Consider the following 27,125-nt stretch of genomic DNA (forward strand, 5'->3'; position numbering starts at 1 on the left):
ACACACACACACTCATACACACACACACACACACACACACACATACACACACATTAAACCCAATGAGTTCTTGGAATGTTCCTCCGAGAGTTTGACTCCCCATTTTAAGAACAAAACTTAACATAAATGAACAGCATCCAAGACAAGTTCAAGACTGTTTGCTGCTCCTTCGCTCAGCATGAAGGCAAGTCGATTTACTTTCAATAATAGAGAACTCTTTAACAAAATTTTCAGATTTGTGCAAAATGTTTGATGTACAGTATAACAGATTTGATTTTAGTGAGACATTTTTAGATTTACTTCTTTTCTTCTCTTCTCTTCTTTTTTTCACTGTTCTCAGAATACTGCACAACTCTGTCTGGCAGTCTTGCCGTGGCTTCTGTTCCTCTTCACTTCCAAAGGGTAAATCGGTGCTTTTGCTTTACTTCAATACCAAAAGTATAACATTGTAAATGTTAGGACAATCAAAAAGTCAATATTTTGGTGTCATTTATTCAGTATATTTGGTTTTAATTTTCTTTCCAAGGATTTGTAACCAGAGAGTGCATTGCCAGTGGGGGCCTTATGGAGATTGGTCAGAGTGTGATGGCTGCACCAAAACACAGGTTAGCAACATAAACATTCATTTTAGCTAACTTTTTTCTCAGGAATTTAATAATAATGATGATGATAATAATAACTTTATTTATATAGCACCTTTCAAAACCAAAGTTAGTTATTGCTTTACAATAAAAACTGATAATGCAAGTAAATAAATTAATTAAATAGTAAAACAATTACCATCAGCTAAGAAAAAGCCATACATAAGTAAGTTTCAAGAGGAGATTTAAAAGATGATGCTGAGTTTGCCTGCCTGAGGCAGGGAGTTCCACAGCTGAGCCCAAACAGCAAAGGCCTGGTCCCCTCTGGTGACAAGTCAAGATTTAACAACCATTAGTGGGGCCCTGATGGAGGATCTCAAGCAGTGAACAGGCTCAGAAGGAGTTAGCAAATCACAGATATAGGCAGGAGCCTGATCATTCAAGGATTTTAAAACAAGCAGTAAAATCTTAAAATCAATTAAACTAAAACTCTCAGGTAATCATTGAGGGGCAGCAAGGATTGGTGTAATGTGGTTGCTTCTCTTAGTATGTGTTAAAAGCCTGGCCACAGCATTTTGTACAAAAAATAAGATATAATCTTATTTAAATGAAATCATTCCATTTAAAAAAAACAGCAGCAACAGTATTACAGTAAATAATATGTAAATATGTAGTAAATAATATATAAAGTTATTATATAGATTTTTTTTTTTGCTTTAATTTTTGCTGCAACACTTCTGTCCCATTTTCTTTGCCTTGTTTGATATGTTTCAGACAAGAAGCCGACCCATGGCTGTCTATGCTCAGTTTGGAGGGAACCCTTGCGGAGGGGAGCGAACGGAGACCAGACCCTGTGAAACTACAAAAGGCTGTCCTTTAGAGGATGGATGTGGAAACAGGTTTCACTGCCGATCAGGTTGGAAATAAAACTCAGTTCACTCCTGGGGTTATACAGAATTACTGAAAATAACAATTGGTGAGCTGTCTGTCTGTCTTTTGACCCTCAGGGAAATGTGTTAGCCAGTCTCTGGTGTGTAACGGAGATCAGGACTGTGAGGAAGATGGAGAAGATGAACGAGCCTGTAACCCACAGCAACAATTCATTGTATGTACAGATGCAGCTCTCCCACCTAACATAGAACTCCTAGGACAAGGGTAAGTGGCAAATCTGGACATAGATCTATTTGTGGTTGTGTGCACCTTTTAGAGCAGGTACCTTGTGCTTACTGATGGGATGGTTACACTGCTTCTGTAGGTATGATGTGGTGACAGGAAAGAGGAGGGCCAGTGTCATCAACACAAAGAGCTTTGGGGGTCAGTGTCGCACCATATACAGCGGCGTCAACAATAATATCTACCGACTGCCCCTAAGTACTCTCCAGTACAACTTTATGGTTAGTCTCTCTTGGAAACATCTTACTGCAATCTATATTGATACCTCTGTTGGGCACATTGATGAATAGGTTCACAATTTTTCAAGTCTGTACTAAAACAATAGTTAGGTACTCAAATGAACATTGACACCTTTTTCTTGTTGTAATCATTCCTCCTGTGCATACTGACCATTAAAAGATCCTTTCATATTGCACTTTCATTGTAAGTGATGGGGGGCCAAAATCGACAGGCCTCCTTCTGTGCAAAAATGTATTTAAAAGTTTATTTGAAGCTAATATGAAGCTTCAGCTATCCAAATTAGTGAAATCAAGTCAATATCTTTCAAAGTTAGCATCTTTTTAGTGCCAAATTCCATCATTTTATTACAATGTTTCCACTGCAGCTGAACAGGAAAACACTGTCGAGACACAAGTAGGGATTATTTTACTAAAAAGAAGATATCCAGGAATACATTTTTATTTGAAATGAGGACTGTGGATTTTGTACCCTCATCACTTACATTACACACATCATATATGGAGGGGATCTTCTAATGTTCAGAATGAAAAGGAGGAATGATTACAGCGAGCAAAACTTGTTTCAGTGTTAATTTGAGCACCTGACTATTGCTCAAAGACAGACTTGAAAAATTGTAATAAGTTTGAAATTTCTCAACAAAGCACATACTGTGTACCTATAAGGCCTAACACATGTGACAATATTTTCTACCCAATAAATTGCCTTGTTCACATCAGCTTCCAGCCTTACTCTTCTTTTCCCCTCTTATCCCTGCTGTTTACAACATATTACTATCACCAAATTTTGCCAAAAAGTCACCCAATTGGTTGACCTAACCATTCACTATGCAGCAGTATACACAGGATAGTAATTATGTCACAGCTGCAAGGGACCACTTTTCAGGGAAACATAACAATCATTGTCAGATTAAACAACCAATGCAGTGTGTTTTTTTCCTGGTGAAAGCAGTCTCATGATATGTATTCACATTAGGTTCTAATGTAAGTGCTGGATAACTTAAATTTACACAATAGGCTATATAGGGACATAATAATCAAAACATGTTAAAAAATCTGCAGGGTACCTTACAATTTTTTTTTTTTAATTTTTCATTCTGTTAATAGTGTTTGTTTTGCTTTGCTGGGTGTTCAACATTTCTTAGTTATGTGACATTGGTGCATTGGAACATGAACCTTTGTTTTCAGGTTAAAGTTAAGAAAGATTTCAGCGATGAGATGTTCACCAGTAAATGGCACTATGCAAAGGACATTGTCAACAGACAGACAGTGCACGGGACCACAACAGGACATCACAACTATGACTTCCATAAGATACATGACACAACTAAGGTACGGAGGAACCTGAAATTTTGTCACTGTACCTTTAACAGCAAGTCTCTGTGACAAGGCAACCTACTCTGAAAACAATAATTAAGCGGTACAATTAAATTTTCCTCATGATTTTTTTTCCTTACAGATATACAGGATTTTGGTTTTAAAGAATGACATAGAGGTCGCTCAATTCCAGAGTAACTCTCCTCAGTACCTCCCAATATCTGAGGAGTTCTGGAAGGCACTGGCCAAACTCCCATCTGTGTACGACTACGGTGCTTACAGGAAGGTTTTGGAAAGGTTTGGAACACACTACTTGTCTGAAGGAAGCCTCGGAGGCTCCTTCAAAGTTGTCGCCAGGGTTGATGAAGAAACTGAAAAACAAATGGGTAAGGATTGATAAATCATCAGTAGCTTGATAGCAGGCCTAAATGAGAGTAAAATTAGTCTACAGGCGCAGATTCCAACATCCTTATGTCACATCCTGGTGATTCAAATTCACATTTCTTCTAATGGTGGCTGGTCATGTCATCTATGTGATATTTAGAAGCATTTATGTATGAGCTTAACTCTGCAAAAATAATAGCAGCCCATTTTGTTAACCATTGAGTTAACATAGCTAAATGAAAGGAACAGTATTTGCATTTTGAATTTATTTCTGGTCTATGTGACCAAATGCATTTAAAAATTCTTAACGCCAGAATGCCTTGATTAAATTTTGTATCTGAAGTATATTTAAGAAAAGTAAATATCTTGCTATATAATGGAATTACTTTTGCATTTCTGCAATATATTTGAACATTGACAGTCATCAACATCAACATGAATTGACAAATAAACACCAGATTTTAAATGTTCCATATGTCAGTGGAATTGTAGAAATTATTATTATTGGTCTTAGTAGTTTTTTAATAGCAACCCAAACGTCAGGTTCATGATATAGATGAATAGTCCTTCAGTTTATGAAGTTCTGCCTCCATCCTGCTGTTACTTTTTTTCTGACTTTCTTTCCTTTGTTTTAAAGAAAGTGAAATCGAGAGCCATCATGAATGTTCAGAGACTATAAGGTTTTTCCTGATATTCCCCATCTCTGTTGTGAAGTGCAAGAATTATGATAGGCCTAATTATAGGCCACCATCCACAGGTACAATTTTGATGTTAATTCTGCATATATACCAGAGCCTGCAGTTTAAAAGCACTCATTATTTCTGAATCTGTATTAAATTCTGAATCTTTATTAAAAATAGATATTAAGAGGGGCAATAGTGCAGATAGAGTGGACATAGCTGGAGGAGCCCCCGCACATATAGCAGCACTGGAGACCATGCAGCCTGATACTCTGGACAAGAACTGGGAAATGTATTCAAACTGGGCTGACTCTATTCGATCATTTCCAAAGGTTACCAAACAAAAGGTGAGGGAAAGTAAGTGGAAATGGGTCTCAGTGACTGTAACAGTTCCTACTTTCCATACTGACCCTGAAGTTATTCTCTCAGACACAACTACACTGTAAGAAATGAGGGCCAAAATCCCTCTTTTTGTTTCTTCAGAACATTCCTTGCCAAGGTGCGGCGGAGGGATACATTCCATCAGTCCCATGTAGATTTGTAGCCGGCTTTTTACTCAGATGTTACAGAGTGAACCAGTCACATAAGTATTTATTTACACATACCCCCTGGTGAAATTTTCTCACAGCCCCTCTTCTACTGAGCCTTGCAAACGGTTATATCTATTTTGCCAGCTACTAGCCACAACTCTGTCCCTTCAGGATCTCTCAAAGGAATACATTTTTCCCATCACTTGTTTCTTACGCAACACACCAGATAAACACAGATGCAAACCATATTCCATGTCAGACACAGAGGCATGAGCAAGTCAAAGTGGTCCGGAGGACAACAAGCACAGCCGGAGATTGACCCCAAAACAGTCAAAGATTTGGAGCAGGTTGTTACCAAAATATTAGTGTCTGAAAACACAGACTGCAAAAATACTCCAGTTATGGAGTCTCCAAAGAAAAAAAAATCATTTCAAAGTTTTCTCTGAGCACATCTTGAGGAGTAAAAGCTGGAAAACGTCAACAGACTTACACGCCTTTACCAGAGTATATCCCTCTGCCACAGACCAGCAAGGAACTTTATTCAGGGGAAACAAAAAGAGGGAATTTCATACTACACAGACTTTAGAATATATTGACTCAATTCAGCTAACTCGGACTGCTGAAGCCCAATATTAGCTTCAGATAAACTTTGGAATGCATTTTTGCACAAAACGATGGCTGTGGATTTTGGCTTCGTGTAGTCATGTTCTGACAGAATACCTTCAAGGCCAGTATGAATACAGCCAGAGCTGTTACAGCAACCAAGATCTATATCCACATACATATTGACACAACAGTATTGTATTAAGACAGACTTGAAAAACCCAAACTTAACCTTTAACTCCAGCACAACCCTCTATCACTCTTGAACTTGACTTATTCCAACTCTTGTTTTGGCAGCTGCGGCCGCTGTCAGAGCTGGTGAAGGAGGTTCAGTGTGCTGGGGTGAAGAAACTTTACCTTCGCAGAGCCATAGAGCAGTACATTGGTGAGAGTGACCCCTGCCACTGTCAGCCCTGCAGAAACAATGGCTTGGCTGTCATGGATGGAGATGTATGCATATGCATCTGTAAGCATGGAACATCAGGACCGGCTTGTGAGCAGGGAAGTGAAATAGAGGGTCAGCAGGGTGGGTGTTGCAATCCAGACATGTTCTTTTACTATTGCAGTTTGTTATGACTTGGTGAAGGTTTGATTTATTTTTTCTGAGCATGTATTGGTTATTTGATGACGTCCCCTTAGATAGCTTGTCTCACTGGTGGTTGTATAGTGTAATGGCTTTACAATGTTTTGCTTTTAACAGATTAGCTAAATAAGTGAGTCATCTCTTTAATTAATTCAGATGGACTGTTATATATTCCTCACTTGCTCCCTCTTTCTTCCTTTCTGTTTCTGCTCATGTAGGAGTGATTCATGGTAGTTGGACTTGTTGGTCTTCCTGGTCAGCATGTTCTGGGAATCGGAGGTCGCGACAACGTTCCTGCTCTAATCCTGCTCCTCAGAATGGGGGACAGAGCTGCATCGGAGAGTCCACTGAGACATCTGACTGTGAAGACCAAGACATACAATACTTAAAGTCAGAATGAGTGGAAGTTTTATTTTTGTTACTACGTTGTCTCAAACTTACATTTTTAACAGGAAGTATCCTTCACTGTATTGAATTTTCTCTAAGAGGAGCTTTCACACTGATTTTCTATCAGTATCCACCTATACAACATGCTATTTTGAACTACTTTTACACAGAACCATGGAGCCTCAGTGTTTTGACTGGACTCTCCCACCAAGTCAGAAGTGTGGAGACCCTCCTGCTCTAGTCAATGGCTACATTCTGGTAAAAATCAAGTCAACTGAATTTACTGCACCTTGTGGAACAAATTATTGCAAGCATTTAATATTTTTTATAATACCTCTAATTGCAGTTGTTCCAGTATTTGGTCTGTGTCACCCAGAGGGCCACAGTACAGTGTTACTCCTTAAATAATTTACTTTTTCTTTACATCAATCAGCCTAATTTACCAAACAATACCCACCCAGATTTTAATGAGGAAATGCTAAAACCATGTCATTTGTTAAATCTAATAATCTCTAGAGCACATTTGAGACACAACATGGAATAAAACAGGCGCCAATGTGGGAGATGTTTTTGTGTCTGTTCAATAGATACATTGATACATTTTTACATTCAGAACTTTAAAATGGTACATTGCATGATAAGAGCTATGATATTAATTATTTAATGTGTCTTCTGTAAAGCGAATATAAGCCTGGCTCAATGACATTGGTGACATTGGTGGTCACATTTGTTGTTTATATTTCCATCTGTTTTTAAAGTGTTTCTGTACAAAGGACAGAACAAAAAAATTAACTTTATCACCTTTTGGTCACCTTATTTTCCACAGGACCCTAAGGACATTTACCTTGTGGGTAGTAGAGTTCAGTACACCTGCACTGAAGGTTTCCATCTTCTTGGTCAGAGCACCCTTGAATGCACCACTGATCAAACTTGGTCTGCCAGCCCTGGTCTGTGCACAAGTGAGTGCAGGACCTATGAAACAGTTTATTTACTGTTGGGATGATTTCAAGTGTTACTTTGTTAAATTCTGACTTTTCTCCAGTCTCAAGCTGCAAGATCGGGGCCCTCGCTGATGATGTCATTGCTTCTCCGTTAAAGCCGTCCTATGGCATAGGGGAGACAATTACTTTGTCTTGTCCCGAGGGAAGACAGCTTCTAGGGGAAGCAACGATTATTTGTGATGCCAGTCTACATTTTTCACCAGACCCAGCAGGCATCAAATGCAGCCCAGGTAAATTTTATTTGAATGTTCATATAAATACTCTCTAATGAATGACATGGGACAGCTGTGACTGCAGTATATTGTATCCCACTTTTCATTTATTGTTATACTTCAGTGTTTCATTTTCAGTCAATTAGGGAAGTGAAATAATTATTTTTATCCATCCCACAGACATTTTGCTAGAACTCATCATTCCCTCAGTGCAATGTAAGCAGTGGGAGAAGTCTTCGAGAGGACAATGTGTTTGCAAAATGCCTTTTGAGTGCGGGTATGTTTACTCTGCTAATATCTAATTTGAACATGTAACTTTTTCGGCTGATCTCTCTGATTTTCTTGTTCCTGATGTTATGTATTTGTTAATGATTTTGCTTTTTGGCTTTTCTCACCAGTTCGTCTTTGGAGTTGTGTGCGACTAGTCCTGTGACCGGAAAATCAATCCTTCTCAGTGTGTGTAAATTGCATGCACTGCAGTGTATAAAGAAGAACCACGAAATAGCAGAGGACAGTGCCTGCAAGTGGCCATTGCGCAGCACAACTACAGACTGTACCAACTGTCAGATGTGGGAAACCTGCAATGGTAGGGACACTCATGGTTGAAATAAACAATCTATAATAATGTACAGTATTTGCAAATTGTAGTCATTCATCTCACTTGTCTTTGCGCCATTTGCACAGATCAAACCAACGAGTGCCACTGTAAGGATTCTGCAGATTGTTTGATCCAAGGATCAAATATTTGTGTCCGTGTTGGGGAGAATGCAACTGAAGCCACACAGACCATGAGCGAGTGTGAAGCAGGACTACGGCGATGTAAAGGAGAAACGGTGTCAGTTGTCAGTATCCTGCCCTGTACTTCCTGAGGATACAGGAGGAGAGCTGACCTTACGACCTCCCATCTCCGCCCTCCTGCACGCATTAATCCTCTACTATACATTCCTCATATTTCCACTGAATCAGTATCTTTTAAGTCGTAATGCATGTATAAAATAGAATAAAACTGTATTGAACCAGCAAATAAATAATAAAGCACAAGCCATGCTTCATTTCTTTACATTATTGTACTTTGTACTGTTTGTTGATCCAATTATGACCCAGAGATTTCCCCTCTGAAACATAATTATATGTAGATGTAATTATTACAGACAAAATAGCATGCACAGCCAATACTGTGTTGCCTTTCCTGACAGTGTGTACATTTCTTCAAATGTTATAAATTGTTTGAGCAGCGTGCACAATAGAATGCAAAAAGTAGGTCTGGGTTTTGAGGAAAATAGTTTCTAAACGTCCCTCGAGATAATGTTTGAAAATCTGTGTTCTGAACTGAGATGGTCTATTTCAAAAGATGTCCTGTGCTTACTAAACCAGACAGTGCACAGCCTGCCAAGCAAACCCCTGCTGACAGTCTATTCCTGCCGCTGGCTTGCTGCCCTCTGACGGTGTGAGTGCATGTGGTGTGTGTGTGTGTGTCTAAACCTGCCTGTTATAACTGTGTGAAGACACCAGCTACTTAATGTCTCCTTATCACACGAAGATGCTTATTGTCAGCAGATGTGTGCCCCTCGTTCACACCATGTTGTACACAAAGGCAGGTGGGTGAGAGGAAAGTGCTAGAAATGCTCATGAGCTATCACACATGCTCGTACTCTTAAAGAGACGATATGCACAAAACTGACAAGCAGAAGTTTTGTTGAGTGAGAGAACAAATATTCAGGCATGTACAGTCAGGCAGTCACTCCCAATGAGCTCTAAATCTCATTAAAATGGTGACAAAGACATTTGAGCCATCAAAAGCCAAAGACATCTTAAATGCACCTTAGCTTGGATTATACAAGTCTTTGTAACTTTACTGGATGGATGAACATCATTCTTTCAAGAGAGTTTCCCTCATTTGGTGTTTTGATTATGCTAATGTAAAGTGCTGTCTAACAAGTTGTCCCATAATGTAGGTGTTCATTTTGTTTGAGATCTGGAGACTGTACAGGACATAACGTATGATTCATACCATTTTCATATTCATCAAAGCCAATTCAGTGACCCCTCATGCCCTGTATGGAAGCATCTGCATTTGTTTCTCCACTCATTTATTCAGGAGATGTTTTCCCTTTTATTTGTCACTCATCTATAGTCCTGTAAAAGCTTTTCTGTTAGATGGAGGGAGTTGGAGGGTGAGTGTAACATGATTGCATTATATTGTAAGGTATAACTGACATTTTTCTCAACTCTTGTGCATATCTACATTCTAAAAGTGTTACAAAGGTTTTAATGTATAGAGCTATAATGCAGTACTATCCATCTATTTTCTATGGTGCTTCAGGGTTGTGGGAGATTATTTCAGTGTATCCCTGCATGAATTGATCAAATCACCAGTGTGTCAAAGGGAACGCATTTATGTTCACCTTCACATTTGCAGTCACTTTGGAGTTTCAAATTCCCCTAACCTGCATGTATAAATTATAATAAATATAATACACCTTGAGACAGAAACCATGTCAGCCACTGAGCAATGCACACTGAGGAAATGTTGAAGTTTGCTCAGCTGCTCTTTACTGATAAAAGAATACTTTAGTCCAACAGCAAAAGTAGGTGACCAGCTGGATCCTCTCTCTGGGGCCTGGCAGCATAATCTTTCTCTCTCTCTGTCCCTCCTACTCTCTATTTCTCCAACCCTCTGTAAATATAAACAAAAGCTGCTTGTTATGGACTTAATAAAAGATTATGTGGCATCTTTCCTTCTCTCTCTCTGTATCTCAGTCTATCTTTGTCCCCCTCTAACTCTCCCAGATAGAAATGTTTACTCTACAAACAAACTCAACTGAAGGACAATCTATAGCAAACCAGAAAGAGCACTAAAATAGCATTAATGTTGGGATGTTTGCGCCCCAAATTCAAATTATTACAGATCACCCAATTTGCAAGACGTCACATCACCTGATCACCTTTAGTGCAATGAGTTCTTTAAATAAATTAAGTTTTATTCACAGTTTAATTTCCTGAGATCCAGAACACCCAAACATGTCAGACAAGTGTCTTTCTTGATAGTTTGTCTCCACCCAGTGGACTTTTGAGTGGACAACATGCAATAAAATCACAGACAAGTTGATTCATTTCAATAACAAAAGTTTTATTAACAATGTAAAATGACCTATATCAGCTTTGACTACTGTACCTTTACCGTGCCCTAAACATTGATCACTATCATTAATAAGCAAGACCCATGCTTCCTGCCCTCTGTCTGCAATGTCTGCCTCAGACAGAGGGAGATTCTCCCTGCTTATACAAACCAGCAGATTCATTGCTAACCAACTCCAACTTTGAAAATAATTCAGAGAGCATTGCGTAAAGAGTATGTGTATATACAAGTCTAATGTCTCAATTTATAGATAGATATTGTGTGCAAAGAAGTTTTCTTTTTTGAGCATTGTTTCATATATTCCATTTTGAAGCTGGAAAGTTAAAGTTGGGTACAGGTTCTTGGTTTATGGAAGACTAAATTAAGTACATTAAGAAGAAAAAACAGCAAGAAACAGAAAACAGAGACTGTAATACACAACAAACTCACTCTGCACAAACCTGTCATCTCAGCTTAGACAGACGAAGGTATAACTTTGTCTTTGCAAGTACCATCCTTAAACATTTGGATGGTGTCTGGTCATAAGTTACACATTATTTCTGACAAAAACAGACAATTATATCCCCTTTTTTAAAAACACAAATCCTTGTTTCATTCACTCAGGTTTGTGGAAGTAATTGAACATTGACATTTTTTTTCAAATGACCTCTCATTCTCTTTTACATTGGACAAGCAGGTATCTGACTTCATTTACCAAAAAAGGGAAAATCTGTTGCAAAATATCTTAAAATATATGTTCATGACTTTTGTTTTCATTACATTGCAATTACAATTCTTCTTTGTATTACAAAATAAAATTATAAAATGGGCAGCCTTTAAAAAAAAAGAGAAAAGAGAAAGAGACAATTTATTTGAAAATGGCAGTAATAGATTGGTGGGAGACACAAGTGGTGAAGGACAGTGGGTAATGGTGTCTTTGTTGCCGCCTCCTACCCACGAAGGCGGGGCCCTTAGCTGGTTACCAGGCAACAGAGCCCAAAGAACCGCCTCTTCCTCTGTCGGACCAGTGGGTAGGGAGTCAGGTTCAGCAAACTGCTATCATCTGGGCATGAGAACACAAACAGACCACTGCCAAGTCAGTTTTTATAAGGTTTGTAGTTTGAAATATGACACAGTGTTTTCCAAGCGATGATCAGTCTTTTCTGATAAATCTTGTAATGTTAATGCCTATAAAAGATTTTTAAAGTGTGATTGTTCCATGGGATTATAAATTAGGTGTATGTAAGAAGGTGAAGGTGGAGTAATGTTCAGATTCTATCTTACCTTGGTTCTTCAATGGTAAAGGCATCGTCTCCCTGAGTTTACTGAGAAGGTTCTTCATCTCCCTCATATCCCTGCCATAACACAAATAAGGGCTTTTATGTAGTGTACCTATAGCATCTATCCTGTAGTATATTTTCACACACACACAGACATACATATTCACACAGAAACAAACACTCAGGCCCACAACTACAGCAGCATAGTATTTTATATTTAGTATTTTGTATAGTAAAATGCACAACTGACTAATTTCGACATCTGATACAAAAAGAGGACAGTACAATCTGTAACTACTAGATGCCATCTGAGTATGTGATTTTTAAGAAACGGTTGCAACCAGTCAAACAGCAAACACTACAGTGCAGCATCTCAAGTGAAAACTGGATCTTATAAAATGTTAGTATTTGATTTTATAGTCTCATAAAATAATCCAAAAAGCACAAACAATTTACATTTTTGACTGATGTGCCATGTACAAAAATTGCATATACTGTAGGCTGGTATAGCACTTTAGACACAAATATCTGGTCATTTTTGGTGGCATGTAATTTAGTTATAATAGGATGTTAAATTGAAATTTTCCTCAAAGCACTTACTGTTATGAAATTTATTGTAATGTGACATAAACTAAGAAAAAAAAATACTCCCTTGTGTACCTTGCATTACATGTGCTTTGACCCACAAAGATGTACATGTACATGTATAACACCACGATAAATTCACAGAAACACATACATACAACACTCACAGAAGAACACATGACGCACCACAAAACATTCACTGTCTACCTACTTTTCTATGTTTTCTATGTCAGTGGCCACAAGCCAGCAGAGCTGAGGACAGTCAGTGGGGGAGGAAGAGGTGTCCTCCAGGATTGGGATGTCTGAGCTCTCCTCGATCTTACTATCGACCCCAGTGGGGCCACAGGAATCCTTACCTAGAGCACACAGAGAGCAGGTAGCCTTAAACTGGTGTCATCACCACACACGTCAAACATTAGGAAGAGGAGTACCAGAGAAACAGAGAAGAAAAGAACTGACCTAAAGTTATCCATCAAATAACATAATTATTATGAACTTCATATTACAGCTACAAAGAACTAGCTCATTCTCATTCTCGTTTGTTTTCATTATTCATTCACAGATACTCAGGTTTTGTCTGCTTACAGGAATGATGGTGAAGGTTTTAGAAGATAATCTGTATAAAAATAAAACCTGCAGGTAAGAAATCTGTCTATGAATAATTACGCCTGTGCACATATTTTTAACATGTTTATAATTGTCTTCTGACAGGTTTTCTTGTTTGTTAAATTTAATAAAATCTGAAAAATGAACATTAGAAAGAAGAAACAAAGCATACAGTATGTAAACAATCACATGCATATACTCACACCTACACATACACACACACAAACTCCATAGTCAAGTTACTTAAAACTATACTGTATATGCAGTGGGACTTTTTCATGTATTAACCTTTCCTGTGGAGTTGCAGGGAGCCCAGCAAGCAGACGGATTTGAGCATCTCAGTGATGTACATCTCCAGACAGCACTGCAGCTGGATAAACAGTCTACAGATCTCAGGGTGGATCTCCCCGTCCTCTGGCCTGAAATGGAACATAGTGGGAACACAGAAAGGTTACTGGCTAGTGAGAACTTGAAGAACTTTAGATGCAACTTAATGCATACAGAATGGATCATAGTTCAACTTTAGGGAAAGTTTCTTTTCTTAATCACAACAAAGCTTGATCACAAACTGACAGATACCTTTGTGTGTTTGTGCATTTTTGTTTGTTTGTTTGTTTGTTTGTTTGTTTTGGTATATTGAAGAATGACCTTAGCATTGTTTGGCTCCATTATAGGACTTAAACAATCAATTGAATAATCCATTTGTTGATCTAATCTACAGAAAATTGTCAATCAATTAATAATTTAAGTCATATATCATGCAAAAAAAATTCCTTCTCAATACTAGGGATTTGCTGCTTTTCTATGTCTTATATTATTGTACATTGAATCTCTTTGGGTTTTGGGCTGTTGGTCAAATAAGACAAGCTGTTGTCACTTTGTACTCTGGAAAATTATCACAGGCTTACATTAATACAGTTAATTCAAGTATTAAAATAACCAACAGATTAAACGATAATGAAAATAATCTTTAGTTTCAACCCTATTTATATCTATAACAGTGGCTGCAGCTTTACTCAAAACACTTCACTGTTAAACATACTTTAACAGGGTAAAAGGAAAGTTATTGTGGGTGGAGTTGCAAAAGCTTGAGTGGATTATGTGTTGAAAGGATATGAACACTTACATCTGTAGATAAGATAGTGAAAACAGTATATGATCTCTAACTTTTGTTAAGTATTTTTAACTTTCAGCATGCATATCTTCTATGTCACATCTTAAACAGATAAAATACTCAACGAAATTTAAACCTTCAGATGACAGATAAACTGTGGGGTTTACACAAAATGATGAGAGGAATCTGCTTCTTTAGACTTGTTTCTATTGCTTTATTTCAACAAAAGACAAGGTCACTGACTGCATTTTGCTTGATTATATTTTTGTGGTGGCAGTGTGTCAATATTTTTAGTTTGCTTGACTATCTGAGAATAAATAAATAAAATGCACTGAAGATGTTCAAACATAAAAACCAACCCATTTGAGTATTTTTTTTATTTACCTAGAGTTGATCACTAGCTTTTATGAGACACCACAGTAGCTTCACCACCATATAAATCTGGTGTTCGAGGGGAAGCTACAGCAGGTGATATTCAGTGGGTGTGATATCACATGGGAAAGTGACAGCGATGAAAGGCGTGAAACTTGCACCTGGTACAAATATTTCTCACACAAATCATGCTGTTGCGTTCCCCTCTTCCCACAGCAAGCTCTGCCTTCCTATCCTTGTTTTGTCACAGTGCTGCCTTCTACAGTACTGTTGCTAAAGCACAGCTGTCATCAATGCTATCCTGCTTATCAGCTTTCCTCTAGCACATTGGAGAGGCCCCGCATCACTCAAACCATTCAGACACACTGGCTTTATTTGATTAAAGGGGAATGATCTGTGCTGTCTAATTCAAGCTCTGTGTCTCTGGTAGTGGAGACTGGCCTGGAGAGCTTTTAGAGAAGGAGGTTTAGAGTATGTGGTGGTGATGATTATGACAATGATGTTGATGCTGTTATCAGTGGGAACTTAGAGCTCTCTCTAAAGCTGCTGCACAGTCTCTATTTCTATAGTAGCAGCAGCAGCAGCAACAGCAGCAGGAACTTCAAGCACAGGAGTATAATGGATAGGACTTGTTGTCTTGGAGAGACAAGTATCTAGTTGTATAATTATGAGCCATATATTGGAAAGAATAGTGCAAAGAATAAAGGGCCTGCTTAGTAAACTGCAGTGTTTCTCCAAAGATTTAAATAAGAAGCAATTAATGCCCTGTTATAAAACGCAACTGAGATGCCCCTCTTCAATGGACGTGTTTACTGGCTAACCATATCAGTCTGTCATGCATATGTGGTTAAAATCGTCATACATACATTAAAAGGAAAGATTATGTCATGCATGTAACATAGAGTGAAGGATATGCATTCTTAAATCACGATATAGCAAGTGGATTAATTATTGATCCACAAAATAGGTTACAGAGCAGAGTGAAGCTAAGCCTAACACCTTGGAGACTTATAAAGGCAAAATGTGTGCGGAAACATGGCAGACTAATATTAAATGGGAGAGGATTGAATGCTTTTACAAGCTCTGTTTATATATCTCCATATCAGTAAGGACTTAGGGCATTATTGATAGCTAAAGAAACCTGATGCTCTTTTGTTCCAGTGGTGCCCTGGTTTTGGCAAGCAGCGAGTGCAGACATCCTCCAAATCTCTCTCACCACTGGCTTCAGTCTGTCCAATTGTTATTTAAGTAAGTTTGAGGGTGCCAAGTCAGCTGGCATCTTAGCCTCACTGAGGACCTTCAAATCCCAAGCCTCACTTTGCCCTTCTTCCACTGGCAGTGGAAGAGTAGATGTTGTGCTCAATGGAGAGCATAGGCCAAGTCAACCGACATGTCAGGCCTCTATCATAGCTGTTCTCTCCGATCTTAAGCCAACACTTCTATCAAAAATAGGCCACCTGTGATGCATTTTAGCATAGAAACACTCACTGATTCAGAAAATAGTGAAATAACTACCAGTCCAATCATTATGTATCATTGTTTTTGATCAAATTAAAACCTGAGGATTCTGATTCTTATAAACACTCAGCACTCCAGCAAACATCAATTGTTGAAAAGCATGCTAGTTTATAAATGTCCAAATGATCATAATAGAGACACAACCCACAAAATACTCAGACTCACACAGAGACAGCTCACAATACATTAAACGCAACAATGCAAAAGTCATTGACTGCTTATTATTACTATTATCTCTAATATTCATCCTAGGAAGCATTTCACTTCCACTCCACTGCATGCATTAACGTTTTAGGCCCAGCTAATGGGATGTGGTCAGTAACAATATGTTGTTGTGATTGCTTCCTGGTAAGGCTGTCCTGCTAACAATTAGAAATATCATGGTTTTTAAAAGCTGATCTCATGCTCTGTTTTTCCCAAAACTCCCCCCCACCCCCCACCTCAAACTCACTAGTTTCACGCTAATGGAGCAGACACTCTGAATTTTATCTTTGAAGTGTAGCAGAGCAAGCTTAAGTATACATGTGTCTAAAATGGGGATGCTTATGCAAATTAGAGATGTACTTTGGTAAAATTAGCTACTTTACAACTTTAGGCGCAGCAGGGTTGCAGAGTGCCCCCATTTAGTGCGGTTTACACTTTCAGCACCACGGATAGCTCCTTGCAGCAATCATTTTCAGCACCATGGACAGAGTCTGTGCCTACTCACCCCGATATCAAGGAGAGACTGTGGTGTGCGGCTCTCGCCATTTCGCAGCCTTTAGTTCTCGTCTTCAGCATTTCGGCCCGTAAAGAGGGACAGTCGACAGTGATTTCGCCAATGGAGATGACCAGTTCACGGTACAGAGCCACAAGTGTATTGAATTCTTGGACGATCTGTGTTACAATGACATGATAAAAGAAAAGTGAGTTAATCCAGAAATAGCCTGGTAAAGTCAGCACTACACAAATGAAGCAAACAACTTTTGCTTGAATAAGACATCCTGCACTAGTCATTGCAGTAGAATATAGACTTAAGTCTCGGCCTGCACATTGACTTGTCAACATGAAAATGTGTCAGCCAAGAAGGAAATGCTGAACAGCACTATATCCAGCCCTACTATTCAGGGTTTTTTTTCCACAGGGGACAAATAATCTGCCAGTGCGGGTGCATGGCAGTGTGCTTCAACAGAAGCAAAAATTGCAACCTTGCACATATACGGTCACAAAAGTCAATTGATCCCTGAGAGAAACTTAAAGTAAAACATTGCCATTAAAACAGCCTGCAAAGTCAAAGTGCATGATGAATGAATTGATTTTTTTTTATTGACGAGCGTCCTATTATGCTAAGTTTGGTTGTTTGCACAACCTCAAACCTTGAGATTGGGACAAACACACACACACACACATACACACACACACACACACACACACATCTCGTTCATTTTGTGCAACTCCTGCATAGGATCCTGCTGTACTCCTGTACAAACCGTTCACTGATGTATGAAAGGGGGAAGCAGGCTATACATATGATCATTCCTGCCAGCATCTGTCAAAACAGGGGACATCTGTGCCATGATCACGCACACCTCCTTAGACAATCTTGTAATTCAGGCAATTTTAAGATCAGCCCAAACCACCCGCAGCTTTCCACACTCCAAATGCAAATCACACAGTCAGTCTGCACGCCGAGATGATCTGTTTTGTCTTCACTGCCGACAAAGCAATGCAAATGCATACAGCTATTTTTAGGCTCCTAGACCGGGCTACAGTCTTTTTTGCAGCTATTAACAGCTGTCGCCTGTGCATCCTGCATGCACGGGATAGGTCGATCGTCCTAGAACAAAGAAAGGTTGGGATAATAACACAGCACTCTTTATCTGAGGCACCATGCAGGGATTGATGTGTCGCAAACCTACCATTCTGCAGTCGGCCACGGCGCGCTGGGCTTTGCGGGTACTTTCGGTGCTCTCCCTCCTCTGTGGGTCTCGGTAAGGAGGTTTGCCGATCTGGAAGATGTTCCCGGCGGATCTGGGGCGGTTTTTGCGCCCATTCGATGCAGAACTCATGCATACACATCCACTAATAAAACAGCCCTAATACAGAACGGTTTGTCTTGTCTATTCCCCCCCCCCAAAACTCCACCACTTTCTCTCTTCCTGCCTTACCGCCCAGCACCTTACTGTTCACCTTATTCTCTCCTCCGTTTACGCTCAATTCACCTTCGCCAACTACTGGCTGGGTTGAACCTCAATTATTGTTATTACTATGTCTATCCCTCACGTTCCTCCCCTCTAGTGTGGGAGAGGGAGCAAATATTTTCCCAGACGAGCAGAGCGCAGGAAAAGTACCGGATGAGCGCCTGCGACTCCTCTCCGCATTGCCTTGACTGCGACGGGGCGCAAGTCACCTTCACTCCAGCAGCACACGGTGCACAGTGAAGACTTCACACCCAACCCGGAGTCCAGCTAGCTGAGGTGTCTCCTCTGACGTACCGATGTCGGAAGGAGACGATCGCATTCACGGATATTCTCCAAATGCAACCATTTTTTATGATTGCGCGTTTCCATTAAGCACCAATAGGACGGCTGATAACGATCTTTTCTCAGCCGCACAATTTCCTTATAGAGACGAAATAACGCTGCCAATGTCCCCGCTGACAATTTCACAGCGTATAGCCGACACTTACAGCCTCTGTGCCGGAGAAAATCTGTACATCAAAAAAAAAACTTAATTCCCGGGTACCGCGATCTCGATTCGGCTCTCGGCGTTTCTTCTGTTTCTTCGAGTGTTTCCAGTTAGTCGACCGGGCCTATCTCTAACCTTGGAAAAGCAACACAAGACGAGCAGTTGCTGCAGGCCTGACGTGGCTCTGTGGCTAGAAACACTGCGCACCCGAAGGACGGGAATACTAATAGGGCCCATCAAGTCAGACCCCCGCCCTGAGCTGTCGGCTATATGAGCTCCTAAACGTGTGAAATCCAGGTTGCTGTCCACTTTTTGCCTCAACTCATTAACTAAGTACAATAAAATCCCTTTAAAACTCCAGTAAAGATTTAATGCGTGTCTGTGGGTCTGTGGTATATTAATTATGAGTTCTAATTCACTTTTATATACTGTGGCATATTTCTAACCCCATCTTATATCATATAATAATACAAGCCCATTTTATTGGGACTTTAAGTGTGTTTTATGAGATTTTTAAATCTCTATGCTTATTTCAATATCCTTACATTAATACTCATTGACATACATTACGGTGTATTAAGTGTAACTCAAGACCTAAAGATGTTTTCTGTTGATGCTTCATGATTCGTCAAAAAGTTGTATTTTTTTTTTTTTTTGCCTCCTTGCTGGGGTCAATCTCACTTACAAAAAACTTTTTTACCTAATACATGATAGGTGGACAGACACACATACATAAACCCAAAAGTGTTAAGTACATTTAAAGTAAGCTGCTTTCTTTCAGACACCCAAAATAGAGCGTTGTGGCATCAAAGAGAGAAAATGCATATATACAAACATACATTATTTTTTAATAACTGTACCAATTTTAACCAGGCAACTATATACTCTTTCAACAACTCTAACATTTTCCAAAGTTTTCTAAATGTGCCTGATTCCATTGCAGCTTTCAGTGATGACTATTTGTTCTTCCCTGCTTTTCACAACCACAAAGAGGAAAGTGTGTGGTAGATATTCTGAATAAATTAGGAGTCCATTTCACTGTATGGTGAGTGCTCTTTGTAAAGTTGCATTACTATTTAATTGTTCGTGCAAAGAAAGACTTTCAAAATCCATCTGTGTAAGTGTTTTAGATGTACACCCACAGACACACACAGCTACGGTCACACACATCAACACATGCAGTGCAGAGCAGCACAGGAAAGTGTAGTTTTATGTTTGTTCAATGTAACAGATTCTGCAGTAATTATGATTTTGGTTGGTCTCCTAAAAGAGATGCCCACTGGTTTCTTAAAGACACATACTATTTTAAAGGCTTTAAATATGATTAAATAAAGACCTAATCTATTTTAAATGCTGCTCTCTTCCTGAGTCATCTGAAAGTCCTTCTCCTTAACCTCTCCAAACACCTCCACAGGGGGCTTGCACTGCTCATCAAACTCTGACATTGGAGAGAGTCCAGCTCTTATCTAGGAGTAACCAGAGCCTGTGTTTTCCACAGAATGAGCCCAAATATATTCATGTGGGACTGCTGTACTTCCTGCACTAGTTCTAGCTACTTCCCAACAGAGGTGACACTCTATATCCCAAGAGCTAGTTTTTGTAGCCAGAGCCCCCCCAAGACTGCTCCTGCTGCATGACTGGCATCACACCATACCCCTGCAGCTAACAGTACATGGCTCAATACACACCCAGCAACACAGTTTATACCATAGCAAATGTTTATGATTAATTTACAAATAATTTGCCAACATATGCCTCAAAATAAATAACATGAGCATTAATGATGTATCAACAAAGAATTTATTATTATTATAGTGTATGTAGATAGACAGGCTTATAGATATTTTATGAACAAATATGTGATATATCAAATTAATAAATGTATTCGCCACTTACAAATGTATGAAGATGATTTGTTAAATATGAGTTCATCGTCAACTAATGGTGTATAAATTACTGATCATTACTGTAAAGTTTTACTATATACTAAGAACCCACAACATACCTCACACTGATGCAAACAGAGAGTTTGGTGAAATATGTCAGGAATACTTTTTGGTTTTATTTTCTGTGACACATGTTTTCATTACCAAAAGGGGACTTGAAATTGCTTGAAGTTTAAAAATGTATTTGAAAGCATGTATGTGCTTCTGTGTAAACTTTATTTGCCATGAAAAACAACGACTTTGCACATCCAAACTAAAAAAATAAAACATTAATTCCATTCAGAGATTGCTTTAAAAGAAACAAAATACAAAATTTCTCCTCATTAAAAAACACAGTAAAACAATCTGGCAAGACATACTGCATAGTAAGATTCACACAATGCACCAATTTGTGAATTTTTGGTAGTAATTTTCATGACAGTAAATGGGAACACAGAGATTCACAACACTATAAACCACAGTCACAATCCATACCAAACAGCAAATGTGTCATTTCATTAATTTGTCTAATGATGCATTAACGAAATATCCAACCAAAACATATTCACTCATGTTATTCCTTAGATTTTTTTTATTTTATTTTTTTTTTAGTTTTTGTGGTCTAGTTCCGTGAATGGGATTGATGATTGAGCAAAAACTATTACACATGTGACAGTATCTTCATGGAAATATGCAATATAGTACCTGTGGTTGTATTGTAATTTACTGGATCTAAATTTGACATTTCTCACTATAATTATAAAATTACTGTTGAAATAATAGCAAACTTAAATTTTCATTCAGCTTGCTATTCTATAAAATTTCTAGTAATGAATATGTCATGATACTACTTTAATGACTAGTACAGTCGACTATACTGTTGATCAAAACTGTAAGCATTAATTGTCTGTAAGTGGATTCTGTTCTGAAAGTAAACCCCGACCTGTTATATTAACTCCCCCCATACAGGAACAGGACATGTTGTGCAACCCACATTACATGTGCATCATGTGGAGACAGAGAACAGAGAACATTGGATTCCCAAACATCCCCCTACACCATTTCCCCATTTCAATCATTTATTAATGAGAGACAACAAGCTGGCACTCTGTTGTTTTCCCTCCACCAAGCCATCCCCACCTGCTTGAAATTCACTCATAGTCTTCTCATTAAACCCTACAGCTCAGTTTCCCCCGTTCCTACACGTATGCCTGCCCTGTGCTTCATCTTTAATTCTTTACCTTACCCCCATCTCTTCAACCTTTCCTCTCTCTACATTACGCCATCAATGGGCAATCAAAAGGAAGGGAAAAAGAGGTAACAGAGGAAGCAGAATATAAAGAAACCAATGACCCAGTTGACTGAGTAGATGTAGATGATGACCATGTCCATGTCAAAGCGCCACCCTCGAGAGTCATCCTCAAAGTCCATAGCATCCAAACGGTAGCCTCCGCCATGGGGGAACTGACGTCTAGCGATGGGACTGGACTGCCTCTGGAAGCCTGAGTGGATGAGAAATGGTGCATCTTATCTGGGGCCAGTTTTAGACTGGTCTGTAGTGTTAGGCCAGTCTTAATTTTGCTCATAGATTAGTCTAATGCAAGTTAGATCATTTTACAAAAATAAAGATTGACTAATTTTAAGCCAAAAAAATTAGACACCTTACTCCCAGGCTAACTCAAGCCTAACACCCATGCTACCATTGTAACATGGTTCATCAGTGACACCTGCTGACCATTAGCACCCAGCAATAAAAAAGAGGAAAACATTGCTTATAATTTGCAGCTTGCTAACATAGTTATGGAGAGAGCAATGAGAAGGGAAAGAGTTTTAAGAGACCGCAGTAACCCACTGGATATATACAGCGGTGAGGACATCGTCAGTCATTTCTGTTTGCCCAAGGGAACTATTCCGAACCTGATTGAAGAATTAGTAGAAGTACAGAGCACATTTAGAAGCCACAGCATCCAAGCTCTCTCCTATGGTGGTTGCCATTTCACCCAAAATCTATCTTTTGACTATCAAACACACACCCCCTGTGGGATTGAAGGCTGTCTTTAAAATGCCTCTAATGTGTGGACTGGTCCTTGAGGTCTAACAAACATGTTCAATGCATTTCCTTCCTCATAAATATTTTTAATTTGTGTAACGTTTACATGAATTTACACTTAAATTTGAAGCCTTGAGGGACTTGAAGGATATATCAGTAGCAGACATGTTTTTCTTTTCTTTTCTTTTTCTTTTCAAAACTAAACTAAAGAATCAAAAGCAGTTAAGTTGCAAATATGGCCAACTGCAGTCTTCATGTACAGCTTTTAAAGTTAGAAAATTAGTGTTTTACTCTCAGCCGTTAGTATTTTGCCATATCAGATTAATAGATCCTGAACTGAGAGAATTTCCATGTATGGGGTATTAAACACTTACCTCCAAAGATTCGGAAAAGTTTTCTACAGCTTGGGAGAGGCCACTTTGCACAACTTGCTTTCTGGAAGTTCTGTTTTCGGGACAGGTATTCCTTTGGGAAGAATGTCCTTGCTGTTTGGTTTAGCTCTGTGTGAAAGACAAAAAGACAAACTGGATATTATTACCATATGAAGTGAATGTCTTATTTACACCTCAACCTCTTGATATCCTGACTAGATTATGTTCGATTTATTCAATATATTCAGAAAAAAATCACCAGACACGGCTTCACCAGACTCCTCATTTTCTCATTCTGCTGTTTCCGTGTGACCTTGACTTTGCTAATCAACACAAGAATCTACAGTAATCTGCAATCCTTGTCACCTAATCACTAACAAGAGCTCTTAGCGTGTCTGCAGTCCTCATAACCACAGCCACTCTGCCTTTTTATGGCCACAGCAGTGTCTCTGCTGCTCACTTTTCTCCTACACGCATCTAGAAGTAGGCCAATGTGAATCACAGAACTTCATTACTTATTCATAGATTTGTCCAAATCAGACACTGTCCTATGTAATCAGTGTGCAGCGATCACAAGGCTACATAAAATATACCAGTATACATCATATAGGGTCAAAAACACATCATTACATCATGCTCATTGTATAACATGAAAGCATTATACAAGGTAATGGTTGCTTTTTACGCTGGTACTGCCCACGCTAAAAACATCTATCCTCAATGCACTCTCCATCAAAAAGGAGTGAAATCTCCTTATTTCCATCAAAAAGCACTAAATAAAAGTGTTGCGATTGTGTTTGATTTTGTCTTTGCGGCCTGGGTGACTCATCTGGTCAGAGCTGAACTAAAGGTCTATTTTGCTCCCTATGGGACATCTGCAGCTGGGCCCTCTGAACAATCTGCAGCTTAGATGTCATCTGTGTACAGCTGACATAAGAATAAACATATTGCTGCAAACATACATGTGATTGTTACTTTTATATGCATTTGTAAGTCAGGGAAACTACATCCATTACTTGTATATTTTAAACTATATATCAATCTCTTATCATTCAATCTAGATACTTGGTAGAGGTTTAAGTAAAAGGTGATTCAAACTATGTGTATTGTACAGTAAGTGCCCATTAGCTCACCCTTCTGGAAGAAGACATGTGTGATAACTGTTCTGCAGAGGGGGCAGGGAGTGTTAGTGGGGCTGTTCTTCGCCAGTGTCCTCAGACAGGGTTCACAGAAGATGTGATTGCAGGGGTGACACATGTAAGGGCTGAAGTACACATCCAAACACACAGCGCAGATGTAACCTTCTCTGTCCCCAGCGCTCACATCCTCATCATCCTCGCTGCTGCTGCTCGATGGGTTGCCTGTTGAACTCTGTGTGAGGAGGAAAGGCAGGGGGAGAAGAGTTATATTTAAACAATCAAGGATCAAATGGCTCGTCGAAGGCTGATAAATACTGTATATCAGCATCCATACATATGTGAACACACATCCTTTGCTGTGTAACTGCAGACCCTCTGCTCATATGGATAAATATTTATGTGTGTATACATGCAAACATGCACATAATGTGTTGATTTGTGTGTGTGTGTGTGTGTGTTTGGATGAGATTTACATTGGATTAGTGTCAAAATAGACAATTTCTGATATCATTTTAAATGAAAAAGAGCAAACACTTATAATTTTATAAGTAAATAAAATTTCTTTCTTTCTCCTCTCCTATCTCTAAAATCTAAAATCACACATTTCTGCAGGGTCATACATGGAAAGAGCTTCTCAGACAGGTGGAGTATCTTGGTCTGCATCAAGTGAAGGAATAAAGAAGAGCAAACCAGAGATTTGACCCTCCGCAGATGAGGTTTTGAACATACATTATCACTACAAGATGTCATCGCACCAGCGGGGAATAAATATATGTGAAAATGTCTTCTTTTTGCATCCTCTTGAGATTTGTTTAATATACTCTCCTCTTTAATACACAATGAGTGTAAACGTATTTGACATCCACCTGCACAGCATTATAATATGTGTGAGGACATGAGAGTGTCAGGATTTAGTTCAGCAGAGCAAAATGTCTACCTCTTACATTTTCTCACATCTTACTGTAAAGTATAAACATTATTAGAGAGAGCAATTTGACCCAGACACTGGCTCTAATTCAAACTCCATTCACTTCACAGGCAACAGAGAAAGTGTTTAGTATCTCTTCCGGTAGAATATTGTTGTTCTTGGGCAATCTATTGAAGTTTTTCACACAGTATGACAGTAAGGCACAGTATGACTCATACTTTCACAATTCTGTAAGATTTTGCTTACGCTGCACATGGCCAGTCCTCTGTTATTTTCAGTCTAGCTTGAATCCTTTCATTTCATACAGCACAATACTTCTGCCACCTCTGCTGTTCAAATTCCCCTCATTTCCTCAGCAGTCAACTTGCCCTCCCTCCCAAGTGCTTCTGCACCGAAATTCACACCCAGTTTCCCATTTCCAACTATAACTCATATGAGAGGATGTACCAAAACTCATTTTGAGAACAGTATCTGGGGCCCCTCAAGTCCCCCACCTCCTCCTCAGACCTGTGTTGAAAGACCCCCAGGGATTGATGCCTGAAGCTCCAGTCTTGAAAAATCCTAGGGGTGCTTCCAGAGTAATTACCACTTTCTCACCCAGGGGGAGCTCCAGGGACTTCCCTGTAGTACCGGCCCTGCTTCCCATGGTGTGTCATTAACAGAGTGGAGAGAACACAGAACACGCAGCTCCAACATAATCGTTGGCACAGAGGCTCTTCCCTGGCAACATGCAGTGTAACATGGCAGCTTTGTCTTGGTTACGTTGGTAAATGTGTACACAACTAAAGTTTAAACTAATAAATGAATGCTTTTAGTTGACATTCTTGTCAACTTCACCACCTTAAATACCTTAAGATATCTTGATTCCACGAATAGAGCGACTCCAACACTAAACTGAAAAAAATGTGGTTTGTCACTTCAAACTACATGCTGCAACTAAAATCACACTTCAGCTACTGCACGGCAGCAATTAAAGCAGCTAGATAAAAAATAACTGAACAATTCAACAGTGCCTCTCAGGATGTAACCACTTCCTGTAGGAAACTGGATGACAATAACACCTGCTTTGACCTTTGGGATACTGTATGTGAAAGGTACGGTATGACATTGTGCATAAGAATTACACAAGCCTCTAGCAAAGGGGCTAAAACTATCATGGTTGCAGTAAAATCTGGGGCAATTCAGGAGTGGGAATAAATAAATAAATCATCACTTCGAAAAAAATTGTGAAATTCATATCCAGAATCTAAACCAGGTTTTGTGAGTTCAAATCCTAAAAACACTGAAAACATTTTGAGACGGTGAATAAGAAAAACTGTTGTTGGTACACAGTCTCCTTAAGTCCCAAGTGCTGCAATGGAGTTGCTCAACGGCTAATAGCATGTGAGAATGAGTGTAACTGTGCAAATGTACAAGTTGGATAGAGCCAAGAAAAGAGCATGCAAACTCAATAAGCCTTAATTATGATAAATACAAGCAATTTCCTCTGAATAAATAATACTTTGTGGGAATCATTAGACATTTTGGAAATACACTTATTTGCTTTTTTTCCCCGAGAGTTAGATAAGAAAATCGATACCACTCTCATGTGTGTGCATTATCTATGGAGCTGGAGCCAGAAGGCAATTAGCTTAGCTTAGTTTAAAGACTGGAGGCAGGGGGGAAACAAGTAGCCTGGCACTCTCCATAGTTCAAGTATATACCCGCACCATTAAAGCTCATTAATAAACCCATTTGTTTAATTCATATGCAAAAAGAATGAAAA

At 39.1% G+C, this 27,125-nt stretch overlaps 2 protein-coding genes across 2 annotated transcripts; one reads left to right on the top strand and one right to left on the bottom strand.

The window, feature by feature from the left end:
• c7a (complement component 7a) lies at nt 1–8,739 on the top strand. The gene is made up of 18 exons (XM_042421475.1): nt 1–184; nt 341–402; nt 527–605; nt 1,356–1,497; nt 1,589–1,736; nt 1,837–1,975; nt 3,179–3,322; nt 3,450–3,693; nt 4,329–4,448; nt 4,552–4,718; nt 5,802–6,030; nt 6,306–6,477; nt 6,645–6,732; nt 7,301–7,433; nt 7,517–7,705; nt 7,868–7,964; nt 8,086–8,273; nt 8,372–8,739. The coding sequence occupies exons 1-18, from the start codon at nt 179–181 to the stop codon at nt 8,554–8,556; spliced, it is 2,532 nt and encodes an 843-aa protein (XP_042277409.1). The 5' UTR covers nt 1–178; the 3' UTR covers nt 8,557–8,739.
• A 2,104-nt stretch (nt 8,740–10,843) lies between these two features.
• Nucleotides 10,844–19,065, bottom strand: rgs7bpa (regulator of G protein signaling 7 binding protein a). Its single transcript, XM_042421974.1, has 6 exons — nt 18,179–19,065; nt 16,990–17,156; nt 13,565–13,695; nt 12,882–13,026; nt 12,090–12,160; nt 10,844–11,868 (listed from the first exon to the last, which is right to left on the bottom strand). The coding sequence occupies exons 1-6, from the start codon at nt 18,326–18,328 to the stop codon at nt 11,777–11,779; spliced, it is 756 nt and encodes a 251-aa protein (XP_042277908.1). The 5' UTR covers nt 18,329–19,065; the 3' UTR covers nt 10,844–11,776.
• Between the last annotated feature and the right edge of the window lie 8,060 nt (nt 19,066–27,125).

Source organism: Thunnus maccoyii, chromosome 9 (genome assembly GCF_910596095.1).
Source record: "Thunnus maccoyii chromosome 9, fThuMac1.1, whole genome shotgun sequence".
NCBI classification, from domain to species: domain Eukaryota; kingdom Metazoa; phylum Chordata; class Actinopteri; order Scombriformes; family Scombridae; genus Thunnus; species Thunnus maccoyii.

Bases quoted from the DNA above. Each gene is read 5' to 3' on its own strand.
- rgs7bpa (XM_042421974.1), bottom strand. From the start codon at position 18,328: ATGAGTTCTGCATCGAATGGGCGCAAAAACCGCCCCAGATCCGCCGGG. The intron at 13,696-16,989 runs GTGAGTAGGCAC...GTTCCATTTCAG, and splicing joins AGTCTCTCCTTGATATCGGG to GCCAGAGGACGGGGAGATCC. The intron at 11,869-12,089 runs GTAAGATAGAAT...TCTCATGCCCAG, and splicing joins TTTACCATTGAAGAACCAAG to ATGATAGCAGTTTGCTGAAC.
- c7a (XM_042421475.1), top strand. The intron at 1,498-1,588 runs GTTGGAAATAAA...TTTGACCCTCAG, and splicing joins CAGGTTTCACTGCCGATCAG to GGAAATGTGTTAGCCAGTCT. The intron at 7,706-7,867 runs GTAAATTTTATT...TCCATCCCACAG, and splicing joins AGGCATCAAATGCAGCCCAG to ACATTTTGCTAGAACTCATC.